Genomic DNA, 15,053 nt, shown 5'->3' with positions numbered 1-15,053 from the left:
TAAAACATGTATTAATAACATATATTACCAATACTACTTATTACAAAGCAGCAAATTTGTGCCAAGTCACCAAACAAGTTTTGAATTAAAACATATGACACCAATACTCCTGGGACAGAGAAACAGCTGGAGATACTATGAACCAGGAAAATATATTAAACTGTGTGCATAATATCCAAATATTGATTTCACTCCAAAGGGTTTCAAGGAAAATGTTTTACAATTAAGGTATTTATAATAATTATTTCTGGGTAGAGAGGAGCTTGGGGGTTTGGAGACATAAATGATTAGATGACAATGCACCAGAATGGATAGCTACACCAAATAGACTATCAAGAATGGGATGCTGGGGGGAAACGCATGCAATTATAATATTACTGGAATGTGTAGGCACCGCAAGGAAATAATTCTTCTTCAGAAATCTTACACTAAACCATTTTTTATCTTAGAGAAGTTGAAACCTCTGTCACTATTATTATTTACATAGGGCCATAGGGGGATCTGGTATGTTACACGAGGTAGACAAGTTGCAAAAGTAATACATTGGCTTTGAATGTGTTGTTATGTCTCCTACTGGCAGGAATAAAGTCCACTATATGCCCATAGCTGATGGAGTTATTCCTATAGTTCAAATGGCAGTGGGCTGTGCTAACACTCCAGGGTACTATCTCCACTGGGGTGAGTGGCGTCTGTATGTCTGAGGCCACAAGTATATTTCACTGTGGGAGAACATCTTGCTTACAACCTCATCTGAAAGTGAGAACAGGCGTTCGCATGGCACTGTTGTAAATATCTAGCAACACCGGCTACATGCCAGTGGCGTTAAAGAGTCATATGTCCCTTCATGCTTCAACCACCATTCCAGAGGACAGGCTGATAACAGGTTCTGCTCGATAATGATCCAAAGCAGTGCAGACCGACGCATGTTCATTTTCATCATCGAAGTCAGATGCCATCAGGATTTCTTTTTTGGTGGTTCAGGTTTTGTAGTTTCCGTATCGGGTGTTGATCTTTTAAGACTTCTGAAAGCATTCGCCACACCTTGTCCCTCTCAGATTTTGGAAGGCTCTTCAGATTCTTAAACCTCGGGTCAAGTGCTGTAGCTCTCTTTAGAAATCTCTTTGCGTTTTGTCAAATCTGCAGTGAAAGTGTTCTTAAAACAAACAACATGTGCTGGGTCATCATCCGAGACTGCTATAACATGAAATATATGGCAGAATGTGGGTAAAACAGCAGGAGACATACAATTCTCCTCCAAGGAGTTGAGTCACACATTTAATTAAGGCATTTTTTTAATGAGTGCTATCAGCATAGAAGCATGTCCTCTCTAATGGTGGCCAAAGCCTGAATGAGCATACGAATGTTTAGCATATCTGGCACATAAATACCTTGCAATGTCAGCTGCAAACATGCCATGCAAACACCTGTTCTCACTTTCAGGTGACATTATAAATAAGAAGCGGCAAAATTATCTCCCATAAGGGTAGACAAGCTTGTTTGTCTTAGCAATTAAGCATCCCCCAGATCTGTCACCCCGAGCCCCCTCCCACACCACAACCCCTTGCCCTGAGCCTCCTCCCACACTCTAACTCCCTCCCAGAGCCCAGGCCCACACCTCTTTCCGCGTCCCAACCCCCTGCCCCGAGCCCCCTCCTGCACCCAAATTGACTCCCAGATCCCACGCCCCAGCACCCAAACTCCCTCTCTCTCAGTTAACTGGAATTTTTCACTTACCGGCACCCCCGTTTCCCTTAACATGATGGATAAAAAAGCTTTTACTGTATTAGCTACCTTCAAGTCATCTGGTACAGAGGCTTGTTTCAACAATAGATTACATACTACAGTAAGTAGTTGATATTTGAGTTCCTTCAGAACTCTTGGGTCAATACCATCTGGTCCTGGCAACATTACAGTTTAATTTATCAGTTTGTTGTAAAACCTCTTCTATTGACACATCTACAGACAGTACTACAGACTTGTCACCCAAAAAGAATAGCTCTGATTCTCCCCCACATTCTCCCCCACATTCTCTGTAGTGAAGACTGATACAAAGAATTCATTTCGCATCTCTGCAATGTCCTTGTCTTCTCTGAGAGCTCCTTCCAGGGGCATGGATCAGCGTTCACGTCGCGCTCCCCGTCAGTATCCAGCCCGGGTCGGGAAAGCTAATGATCCAACCAGTGGACCAAATTTGGTGATGAATCCTGGTCGCGTGCCACCCGAGACACGTTGTGTATACACTAAGAAGAAGTGCTTCTTTAGCACCTGTGTTGTCCAGGGTCCCCACTGCCTGTAAGGCAGGCTTCCTGCTTCTGATGTACTTTAAACAATTTTACAGTTAGTTTTTGTGTCTTTAGCAAGTTGCTTCTCAAATTCTTTCTTGGCCTGCCTTATTGTATTTAACCTGCCAGACTCTGTGCTCCTTTGAATTATCCTCACTAGGTATTGACTTCCAAATTTTAAAAGATGCTTTTTGCCTCTCAGGGCATCCATTATTCCACTGTTTAGCCATGGTGGCATTCTTTTGGTCCTCTGATTGTCTTTCCTGGTTTGGGATATACATTTAGTTTGAGCCTCTCTTATGGTGTTTTTAAATAGTCCCCATGCTGCTTACAGGTATTTAACCCTTCTGATGGCTCCTTCTAATTTCCATCAAACAAACAGCCTCATTTTTGCATAGTTCCCTTTTTTAAAGTTAAATGTATTTTTCCCCCTTATATGGATGATAAATTTAATACATTATGGTCACTATTACCACACGGTTCAGCTATATTCACCTCTTGGACCAGATTCTGTGCTCTACTAAGGACTAAACCAAGAATTGACTCTCCTCTGGTGGGTTCCAGGACTAGCTGCACCAAGAAGCAGTCATTATCGGTGTCTAGAAATTTTATCTCTGTATGATGACCTGAGGTGACATTTACCCAGTCGATATGAGAGTACTTGAAATCACCCATTATTGTTGTGCTTTCTGCTTTTGTGGCTCCTCTAATCTCCTTGAGCATTTCACAATCATTGTTACCATGCTGGTCAGGTGTTCAGTAGTATATTCCTACTGCTATACTCTTTTTATTCAAACATGGAATTTCTTCCTGTAATGAATTTCTTCATTTAAGATTTTTTACCTTATTTGACTCTATGCTTTCTTTTACATATAGGGCCATTCCTGCACCAGCATGACCTACTCTCATTCCCATACATTTCATACTTTGGTATTACCATTTCCCACTGGTTATCCTCATTCCTTCAAATTTCCATGATGCCTATTATATCAAAATCCTCATTTGCTGCCAGGCACTTCTGTTCACCCATCTTAGTATTTAGACTTCTTACATTTGTATATAAGCACTTTGTACATTTTGTCACTACTCAGTTGCTTGCCTTATTGTGTTGTTTTTTTATGAGAGACTCTGATGTGCTGAATGAAATGAAGGAGCTTCCTCTCTCCATGCCTCTTTTCGGGGCAGAGTGACTTTGTGTTTGGAAGCCGTTGGTTTTTGGGGAGGTTTCAAGTGTCACCCAGGTGCGTATGGCCTTCTATGTGAGGGAAGTACAGTATCAGACAGCCACTATATCACAGTTGCAGGGCATTTCTGAAAAGAATTCCCACCATTCTCATTCCTTATTGTTCCAGCTTATCACAAAGTCTTATATTGACAGTACTAAACTTTAAAATACTTATGTATAAAATGGCCTACATAAGAGGCAGTATCATTCCCCCACCACATTGTGTAGTTCAGTTGGTTGTAGCCATGTTGGTCCCAGGATATTAGAGGGATAAGATGGATGAGGTAATATCTTTTATTGGATCAGCTTCTGTTGGTGAGAGAGACAAGCCCTATAGCCGAAGAAGAGCTCTGTGTGGCTCGAAAGTTTGTCTCTCTCACCAACAGAAGTTGGTCCAATAAAAGATATTCCCTCACCCACCTTGCCCCCCTTGTGTGAGACATTTTGATTTGTGGCTATAGCAGATCAGGGTTAGAGATGCAAAATGCTGCAGGCAGGCATACATTGTTAATCTGTTATCAATAGGGAAAGAAACATGCCCACCCCAGTCAACATCCACTAGAGATTATATCCTCTGTGGTAGTTTGTTTTCTTTCATTTGTGAAAGTTAATATTGGGGCTGATTTGGATTCTGTGCCAACTCTAAGTGGGTTATACAGTAGAATCCCTCACAATTCATTTCAGAACTTCCAAACTGGATGGTAAGAAGAAGGAGCATGAATGAATTATGAGATCTCAAGCTACTAACTGTGCTTGGGTAGTAATGCAGGATTCGTAATTTGGTATTGCCTTTCATAGAATCATAGAACTGGAAGGGACCTCCAGAGGTCATCTAGTCCAGTCCCCTGCACTCATGGCAGGACTAAGTATTATCTAGACCATCCCTGACAGGTGTTTGTCTAACCTGCTCTTAAAAATCCCCAATGATGGAGATTTCACTACCCCCCTAGGCAATTTATTCCAGTGCTTAACCACCCTGACAGTTAGGAAGCTTTTCCTAACGTCCAACCTAAACAGCCCTTGCTGCAATTTAAGTCCATTGCTTCTTGTCCTATCCTCAGAGGTTAAGAAAAACAATTTTTCTTCCTCCTCCTTGTAACAACCTTTTATGTACTTGAAAACTGTTATCATGTCCCCCCTGAGGGGGGGCTTCTCTTCTCCAGACTAAACAAACCCAATTTTTAAATCTTCCCTCAAAGGTCATGTTTTCTTGACCTTTGATCATTTTTGTTGCTTTTCTCTGGATTTTCTCCAATTTGTCCACATCTTTCCTGAAATGTGGCACCCAGAACTGGACACAATACTCCAGTTTCTGAAAGTCTGTCTAATTTCTGCATGAATAACCTATGTAATAATAGTAATCAATACTAATTTATTTATTTAGCGTGTGCATAGTCGTCTAGCCAAGCGATAGCATCTTCAGTGGCATGATGCAGTTCTTCCAGGCCACCGTTGAACCTAGTCAGTAGACATTCCTCGACAATGCGCGTCATCGTCTGTGTTGTGCCACAGCAGCACAAAGGGCTGTCCCGAAGGCCCCAGAGACAGCCCTTGGCTGCACAGAGACCTTGCCCAGTCCAGAACCTGTTCAGCAGGGACCATGGGCGATGGGGCAGGTCAAAACCAGGTGGGCAGATTGTAGGGTCAGCGACGAAGGACTGGTTGGGGATTATAACAGATATCCACTCCTCTTGCCAGAGTGTTTCCACCCTCATATTCTGGCGTGGCAGATGAGACCATAATGGGCAACACGATGGCAAACATGCAGCTGGTGGTGGGTTAAAAAGGTTATTGTGCAGCGGCAGGCTTGAGTTGGTGCGTACTTTCTCCAGTTACTTGCCAGTTACTCGTCTGATCTGAGGAGGAGCAATATTGCTCAGAACTGGGAGCCAAGGGAGTGGGATCGGACACAGGGGTGCCGGAGATGATACACATGGCAGCATGTAACTGCGTATCCACCAGTTTGGTGTGTGACGATCGACTCCAAACTGGTGTGCAGGACTCTGCCACCAAATACGAGGTGGCAAGAGCTGACGTCCGCAAAGTTGGAGCACAAGCACCCGGTGATGAACCTGCCAGTTTGCTAAGAAGATTGCTGAACACTAATAATTATTTATTTTCAGTATAGTGGTGTCTAGAGACCCCAACTGAGGTCAGGGCCCCGTTGTGCTAGGCGCTGTATAGACATGTAGGAAAGACAGTCTCCTGCTTCAAAGAGCCTACAGTCTAAAGAGACAAGACAGACAAACGATAGGAGAAAAGAAATAGCTCCAGTGTACAAATGGGGAAATTTGGCACTGAGAGTTGAAGTGAGTTGCTCAAGGACACACAGAATGTTTGTGGCAGAGCTGGGAACTGGACCTTGACCTCCTGAGTAACAACCTCCTGCCTTAGCCAGAAAATCATCCTCCTTATGCTAACCTGGCTCCTCACAGTCACAAAAGGAGAGGGATGGAACAAGTCCTGGCTGGCTCAGATCAATGAGGTAATGTCACAGGACAAAGGCATTGACAACACAAGTGGGGCATCAAGTCTGATGTCTTTGATGACGCATACATGGTTGGGGGAATTGGAACACTGAAAACTAGACCAGACCAAGCAAAATGGAGCACAAAATATTTTTGTGTTTGGCTAAAGGTTATTTTTATGTATTTTTAATTGACAAAATGTTTTTGATGGAAATTTTTTGCCCATCTATAATACAACCGTTAAGTTGCCATGTAGATGTCTGTAAATCCTTTCTCCCCTTTTTCCTTCCCTTCCCATCTCCTTCTTACCACTTTGCCAATGAAAAAGGAGGAGGAAAGACAGAAGCCGCCGAATGGCCGCCGCAGGCAGCTGAATATAGAAGCTGCCGCCGAGGAAACGCGCGTGCCGCCCTAACGGCACACGGATGGCCCCTGCCGTCTGGCGGCAATTCAGCACACTGCTTGGGGTGGCAAGAACACACGGGCTGCCACCCCTTGCAGATTGCCACCCTAAGCACCTGCTTGGGATGCTGGTGCCTGGAGCTGGCCCTGGACGTCTGAGATCTATCAGTGGATCTTATAAGGAACTTATCCCTTTGTTACCTACAGCCACATTCCCGTGTGCAGAGTTTTAAGGCTTTGGGCATTTTGCAATCCATGAATGGAGTATTATCTGTGATTCACTTCTAGCTATTAATGAGCATCACAGCTGAGTTGCTGTGTAGCAGGGTGGACCCGGCTCCTGCCCGGAGGGGCTTGAAATGCTGCCTGCCAGGGCTTGAGAGCGGTGGCTCTGGAAGCTGGGCCGAGTAGGGAAGTGGCCACAGCTGGGGCCACGCCCCAAACTCAAGCCCTGAGGCTTATAAGAGGGCAGGGAAGCCAGAGCCCAGACAGTCTCTCTCTGCCTTCAGAGAGGGATGGGCCTGGCTGCTTATGAGCAGAGGTAGAGTACCTGGGTAAAGCAGGGCTGGGAACAGGCTGAGGAGCTAGGGAAGCTCCAGCCTGGAAAGCCCCAGGCTGCGGCCTAGCAAAGGGCCAAAGGTACTGGGGGTTGCAGAGGGCAGCCCAGGGGTAGGACAAAGCAGCAGGTCCAAACCCCTTTTGCCTGTGATGAGTGGGCTGATACTGCAGCCTGCCCCAGGGTGTGGGGCTAGACCATGACTGTCGGTGGCCACTACTGAGGCAAAGTGGGGATAGTAGTGTGGGGGTTCCCCTGGGAGGGGGAGACCCAATTACAGTGAAAGGGGCACCGGGTCCTGGGAGGGACACGGGGCCGATAGGAAAAAGGGGGGATCACCGGCCTGCAGAGGGCGCTCTGGGCTGAAAGAGAGCTAATTCCCTGGAAGAACCAGCAGGAGGTGCCGTGGCGGTGAGTAGCCCGTTTACATGCTGGTTTAAAGATGTTCTTTGAAACACATCCCTTTTTCCCATGCTGGGTGGCCCATTTCAAGGACTATAGTGTGACAAGTGTATATGGGGCAAGTGGGACACTATTCATAACAAATTGGGCAGGAGGTGACTGACATTGGAAAGACTGGTAGCCTCATGAATGATGCACGTTAAGTGAGCATTATGTGAGATACCAAAATGCTACTCTTGGGAATTCAGATGTGAATTTTCCATGCGATAATGTTAGTGGAGTTAGCCCTTTGGGAAGGTTAAGATGCACAGGTGACCTCATTGATCATGCTTGTGCTTATCTAGCTATTATGTGAACACCTAAAGTGAACAGATTAACTAGATCTTTAATTTTTGGAGGGTAAAACTGGCTTCCAGTTAGTCATAAAGATCAACTCTGTGATTTGACTTGAATCTAGATTCTTGACGTTCATGACCACATAAGTCCTTAGGGATAAAAATGCTCATAAATTCACATCACCAAGATGTGCTTCCTCAGTGAAAGGACAGATTTGTGCTCCCTCTTGCGTGTGGGCACAGAAAACCTCCCCACTTTCACAACCATATTTGGGGGCCGAGTGAAATCCTAGTCCTTACGCTTGTGACAGTGCAAAAAATGTGTAGAACCAGCCTCCGTGGTTTAGTATGATGCGTGGGACAAGAGAAAGAGGGTCAGGTTTCCAGAGAGACCTCTTTAGGTATGACACCAGGTCTCAAGATTCAAGAAGGCGAATTTGGACCAAGCTGCTAGCAGACAAACATGGGTTTCTCAGCCATTAACTACATCACTCATCGCTACCAAAACTGGCAGAATTAGCCACCCCAAAAGGAGCGTGGAGGAGGCAGGGCCAAAGCCCCATCTCTCTCCTCTTACATGGAGGGAGGGATAGCTCAGTGGTTTGAGCATTGGCCTGCTAAACCCAGGGTTATGAGTTCAATTCTTGAGGGGGCCATTTAGGGATCTGGGGCAAAAACAATTAATTGGGGATTGGTCCTGCTTTGAGCAGGGGGTTGGGCTAGATGACCTCCTGAGGTCCCTTCCAACCCTGTTATTCTATGATATGCTGGCCAACAGACTGAGCAGGGAGGATAACTTCCCTTGCATACCTGAGAAACATTGTGCTTCCAAGACAACACCTTCCTCAGCTCCCATTGGAGTGTGTGTGGGGAGGTCTCTTAGCCACCCCCTTGCAAGCCAGTGCCTAAAAGGCAAAGGCCTGACTTTAGTGTCCAATTGCCTTTGAAAAACATAAATCCATGTGGTATGCTCCTGAGGACACACGTGATCTGATTATTGTCCTACCCAATCTCATTATTGTCACTATCTAAGAAGAGTCATATAAGGCCTGTATGGCCTTCCTGAGCTATTGTTTGATCATTGCTTCCCCCAGCCACTACAAACTGAATGTTGCTGCCAGCAGAAAGAGGTAAGAATTTTGGTCTCACCACACTCTGCCACCGCACACGTGGTTTAGGGATTCAGGACTATCTAGTGGCTAGAGCGGGAGGATGGGAGCCACTAATCCTGTGTTCTGTTCCCAACTCTTCCGCTGACTGGCTGTCTGACTTTAGACTAGTCACAGGCCAAAAAGTACAAACGTAGGTGCCTGAAGTTAGACACCCAAATCCATATTTAGGCACCGAAGTAAATGCCTAGTAAGTAAGTGGCCAGATTTTTCAGCACCTATAGCTCCTATTGATGTTACTGGACTCACAAATATCCACAAAACTAGCTTGTCTCCTTCAAATCCCTTCATAAACCTCTCCTTTGCTGCGACATCTACAAAAAACTTGGTGATGGTTAGGCAGCTGGTGTGCTGAAATCACTGCCCATGACGCTGACCAGGACTGTCTCATTGTTTCCTTGTGCTCCCTCGTCTGTCTGTCTATATCCATCTGTTGTCTCTTGTCTAATATTTGGGTCACAGGCTGTCTGGGGCAGGGACTGTCATAGTCATAGAGTTCCTGGCCAGAAGAGACCAACAGATCATGTAGTCTGACCTCCTGTATTTCACAGGCCATCAACACCACCCACCCACTAAACCCAACAATCAAAATTAGTCCAAAGTAGTACATCCTGCAGGAGACTAAACTTGTGTGTGCCACATGCAGGGGTTCAGGTGCACAAATACCTGAGGCCTCTGCAATGGTAATGCAATTGATTAAGTAAGGTAGACCCAGATGATCCTGGTAAGCAACCTGTGCTCCATGCTGTAGAGGAAGGTGAAACACACACACCCCACCCACCCACCCCATCATGGTCACTACCAATTTGAGCTGGTGGAAAATTCCTTCCTGACCCCACACATGGTGGTCAGTTTGACCCTGAGCAAGTGAGCAAGAAACAACAAGCCAAATACCTGAGAGAGAGAATTTTCGGTACCATGTCAGATCACCAGTCCACCCCACCAGTGCCCCGTCCCTAGCTGTGGCCATCTCTGATGCTTCAGAGGATGCCTTTTTGTTCGGTGCTTGTATTACACCTAGCACAACTGGGTCCTGGTCCATCACTGAGGTTTCTAGCTACCACAGCAATAACCACTGTCGATGAGGAGTGAATCCACTGAAGTCTGTGGGTTGAACCAGTGTAAAGCTTGTATAAGTGAGATCGAAATCAGGAAAACTGTATTTTGTGGCTGGCTGAAAACTTTCTAAAGTGGAGCACTATAAACGCTTTGCACTGATATTTTGGGAAGATTTGTTGTTTAATATTTTACTTTTCAGGTACATCCTGTGTGAGGTCACTGCAGCATTGTCCTTGGTCTCTTACTCTGAGTCCAAATACTGCAGTGCTTCCAGTCCCTTAATATGTATGAAAATGTATATCAGGCCTGATTTCTAGGTGTTTCCAGATCTGCATCAAGCTCAGACATGATACTCCTGCAGAAAGCAGGCTTGTGAAGGGAAGGAGGAGTTTACAGGCTTAGAAAATAGCTCTGTAGCCTCCCATTCAGATTCCTGACTAGTTCCTGGCATCCCAGCTGGCTGGAATGGTTCTGTTTGTCGGGGGTGGGGTGGGAGGGTTGGCCTCAGGAAGAACTCATGGCCTCACAGTTGGTTTCACAAACCTCTTTTCAGATGGCACCTACTTCCACTGTCCAAAAGTGACTAGACTCCATGCGCACTGATATTATGTGGGAAATCCCAGCCCCATTGAAGTCAGTGGCTAAACTCCCATTGACTTCAGGAGGATCAGGCTCACTGTAAAAGACTATTGATGTCTCTTCTCTGTATATCTCATTTTTTAACTCCAGTTTTCGCTCATTGCTCTTTTCCTTTCCCTTTTCCAGATAAATTTTGTATTTCTGTTTAACATCGTTAGGATTTTAATGACAAAACTGAGAGCTTCAACCACTTCAGAAACAATACAATACAGGTAAGTTGGCCAGTGCTTTTCGCAATTGTTATAAGAAATGTTCTGACCTCCTCTGTGCAGTATGTGCACTGTGGGGTTTTATTAATTAGACACCTAAAACACTGCATACTCCACCGCTTGCCCTGACGTGGTTCTGCCTTTGTGTTTTAGGGTTGTGCACCTAGGCTTGGTAACTGTATCTCCTTATACTTCAGGCATGCCCCGCTAGGGCACAATATCATTGTTCATGGGGCAGGTTATTTTCAGGGTTTTTTTTTTAAATGCATCTACAGAAATTTGCATACATTCTTGCACCCATTCCAATTATGTGCATGGATGAAATCAGGTGCACCCAGCTGGGATTTATGTGCAGATAGATATGCGCTGTAGCATCTCCTAACTTGTTTACATGCTTCAGGGTGCTCATGTGCCTCTACTGTACATATGCAAAGGTACCTATTTCAGAATTTGGCCCAATGTCACGAGCTAGGTCAGTCTGGTGTAAAAGTGATACATCAAGAAGTCCACTTTTTTTTCTCCGGTAAAATATGCTTGATTCATGGGAGGAGAGCATTTAACTACCAGTTTCAAAATATATTACAATAGCTATACAAATGACATTTTTCTGTAATCCACTACACTGAGGACTTGAATATTTATGGATCTTAGTTGACTGATGAGTGTAGAAATGCGCAACCTGTACCAAATTGCCTCTCCGTTTATGCACACAATTTTGTGGGTGCATGTAATAATACTTTGACTGCCAAATAAATAGTTGATGTGCAGGCACAAATTCAGATCCCTTTTCTGCATTCCAAAATTCCCAATGAAGGCAGTAGGCATTTGCGGGGAAACAATGAGTACAGCATTGGGTCGTAGTCTTGAGCCCACAGATCAAGTAGGTAGACACAGAGATGTTTCTGTCCAGATTACTGTATGTCCACATACAAGGGGCAATGTAGAGGCCGTAAGCACTTTGCAGGAAATGCTGACTTGAACGCCTTCTAAGACTGGACCTTTAGAGTACAGAGTGAGATCTCGTACGGTTATGCAGGTATCCCAAGCTCTGCAAGGGTTTTATGACAGGCACAGCTGGGACTCCCAACGTCACCTGTCACTACGGTGTGAAATCTCAGGTTCCCAAGCTGAGCGCTGAACCCTGAAGTCTGTAAACTGGCCTGCTTGTGTCTTGAAAGGGAGCTTTGCCTGAGTAACGTGGCTTTGGTGTCTGGTCCACTGCTTTCCTTTTGCTTCTGTCCTTGAAACATGGTTTCAGGGTAAGCTGTGAAATTAATGCACTGGCCAGATGCTCTTGCTTCGATTCCCCTCTGCACAGTCACTGAGAAATGAAGCCCATGGTAGAAAAAAATTCCGTTCTCCCTGCTCATGCCTCATGCAGTGGTTCCAAAACCAAAAGGGGGAAAGACTGAGATCTCAACTCCTTGCTCTCCCTGGGGTGAATGGTAGGGCATGTAAAAACATTCCCAGACAGCTTGAATAAGGGCAGCTGGCTTTATCCCTGCACAAGTGGTGATGATCAGATTTTTGTCACAAACTGTTTTCAAGAAGCTGCATAGCTGCTTCTGCACATGCTGAATAAAAAGCTGTTTACATTTCATGCAAGCCTGATGCAGTGCACCGGGGGTCCCTCATGTTTCACCTAATCTTTTAAACTTCACAGTAGTAATGTCATAACAGAACTGCCCTTTTTAAACGGTTAGGCAGCTGTGGGTTGAGACCACTGCCTAGCGTGCTGACCAGCATTGTTTCCTTGTGCTCCCTGTCTGTCTGTAGAGAGAGAACTGGACTGAGATTCAAGAGATCTGGGTGCTATGCCTGGCCTGCTGGGTGACTTTGGACAAGTCACCTTGCCGCTTTGTGCCTCAGTTTCCCCATCTGTAAAATAGAGAGAATGATACTGCCTCTGTAAAGCACGTTGAGATGTGCTGGTGACAAGCACTATGTAAGAGCTCGGTACTATTATTATTATACACCTGTTGTCTCTTTTCTTACACTTGGAACTTCGGCGGCAGGGACTGTCTTTTTCTTCTGTGTTTTTACAGCACCCAGTGGGGTCCTGCTCCATGACTGGAGCTCCTCCATGCTACTGCAATACAAGTAATATCTAATTGTATTGCCCCAATAGTCACTTGAGGTTGAAGAATACACCATATTCATATTGTTTATTGGTATTGTGGTAACTCCTAGAGGCCCTAGCCAGCTCTATTGTGCTAGATGCTGCACAAACATACACCGAAGAGACAGCCCCTGTCCCAACGTGCTTACAATCAAAGTATAAGATGATAAACAACCGGTGGATAGAACAAACAGGCAGGCGCAGAAGGTACCAGCGGGAGGATACTGGATGGGCACGCGAGCTGCCTGTACTGGAAGGAAATCACTCGCTAGACCAGAAAAGAATCTCAGGGTGTTCACTGTGCTCAGGCTTCTAGCTAGTGCGACTGAGAAAGTGGGTCAGAGAGAGTCTAGAGAGAGAACGTAATGGAGGTGATGAATGTTTCCAGCTGACCCACGTGTCGCTGCAGAGCTGCGCTGGGTTCAGAATGCAGTGCTAGCTGGCAGGGATGGCCAGCATGAGCAAAAGCCTTTCCCAGAGCGCCTCTCCCAAGCGTTTGTGGACAGGACAGAGAAGCAGCAGCAGACAGAGAAGCCACATGGTATTTCATAACCTGGTGCGGTGGCAGTTGTTCTTTCCCGTTCCCTCTGCCCTCTGCTCACCTCTGCTCACACCGCACAGCCAGTGATTGGGATAGACAGTTAACTCCTTGCGTGCCAGATCAGAGTAGGGGCTCAGCACCCTGTTACATGCAGGGATTTCTATTATTTCCCTTCCTTTTCACTGAGAAATGGCCAGGGGTTAGTCTTTATTTTCTTCTCATTCTTTTTTCTTGTACATAATGACAAGCATTTCCTTGAGGTGACAGAGCAAGCCATCTGCCTGTCCTCCTCTTACATTATTATCCTTTTGCCTTCTGTTTATCTTCAGTTCATTTATGAGGACCTTAAAGACACATAGGAATGCCATGCTGGTTAAGTGCTAGTTTGACTCGCAACAGCAAATAGAAGGATTTTGCCTGTCTCCTGGCAGACAATAATCCATCATCTGTCCATATCGATTGGAATCCCAGGGCAAGATTAGACGTTAACCCATATTTTCAGTCCATTGTTATCTAGCTTTCCCCAGTTTAGCCCAAATGTTCCTGAAATCAACGAGTAGAAGGATGATTTTAATCCTTATTTTGGGAATTTTAGGGATATGGGGGCCAAATTCCTCCCTTGCGTAGAGGAAGTGAGAGGGAAAATGGTCTTGTGATTAAGGCACTAGACTGGAGCTTCCTCGCTGTGCTGGGCAAGTGGGCAAGTCACTTAATCTCTCCATGCCTCAGTCTCCCCGCTGATAGGGGGATAATACCAGCCCCCTACCACTTAGGGGTGCTGTGAGGATAAATACATTAAAGACTGTGAGGTGCTCGCATACTGTACCGACAGGAGCTGTGTAAGATAGTGTGCATAGCCAGCACTAGTCACCAATACAGAGCATGTCTATATTACCCACTGGATCGACGGTCAGCAATCGATCCAGCGGGGGTCAATTTATCGCGTCTAATCTAGACCCGAAAAATCGACCGCTGAGCGCTCTCCTGTCGACTCCGGTACTCCACCAGGGCGAGAGGTGCAGGCGGAGTCGACGGGAGAGCATCAGCCGTAGACTTACTGCAGTGAAGACACCACGGTAAGTAGATCTAAGTACATAACTAAGTTACGTAATCTAAGTTGCGTAACTTAGATCGAGTCCCCCTTCCCCCAGTATAGACCAGGCCTCAGTTGTTTAAATACAGCATCTTACTCCTGAAGTCTGATAGGAAAAGACACCGGTTGCATATTGTTTTCAAAATCCCTGTCAGACGTGCAAATCCAATCTGGCTGTTAAATTTATGCTCTATAATCTCCCTTAATATTATAATTATAAATCAGTAATTTCTTGTTGCTTAATTAACTAGCAGACTGGAAATGACACACTAATCACAATGCAAAGTTGCTGGACTAGACTGACTGTAATTTGATCATGTCACAAAATCTCACCACCGCAAATCATTTCACAGTTTACTGCCAGCTTTCTTGAATATCACAGTGGTATATTCCAGTCTGTTCTTAGACTCTGCTTAGGAATTTCTCCTAAAAATACACATCGCTCAAAATATGGGACTGGATCCAAACCACTCCTCCCAGCAACTCCTCTGAACTTCAAAGTAGTCTCAATCCAGATGTCAGTCCAGGCCCATCTTTAATCCCTAGCAGTGTTG

At 45.4% G+C, this 15,053-nt stretch overlaps 1 protein-coding gene across 3 annotated transcripts in view; it reads left to right on the top strand.

Moving 5' to 3' along the window:
* The window catches only part of CRHR2 (corticotropin releasing hormone receptor 2), a 266,132-nt gene that overhangs the window by 224,399 nt on the left and 26,680 nt on the right, over positions 1 to 15,053 (top strand). For all 3 annotated transcript variants that reach the window (XM_045006108.1, XM_045006109.1, XM_045006110.1), the window contains one exon: positions 10,664 to 10,749. In XM_045006108.1, coding sequence (XP_044862043.1) covers positions 10,664 to 10,749 — 86 coding nt within the window. The remainder of the gene's footprint in view (positions 1 to 10,663; positions 10,750 to 15,053) is intronic.

Source organism: Mauremys mutica, chromosome 2 (assembly GCF_020497125.1).
Source record: "Mauremys mutica isolate MM-2020 ecotype Southern chromosome 2, ASM2049712v1, whole genome shotgun sequence".
NCBI classification, from domain to species: Eukaryota; Metazoa; Chordata; order Testudines; family Geoemydidae; genus Mauremys; species Mauremys mutica.
The sequence above is the reverse complement of the archived record's forward strand: the minus strand, read 5'-3'. Positions and strand labels throughout refer to the sequence as shown.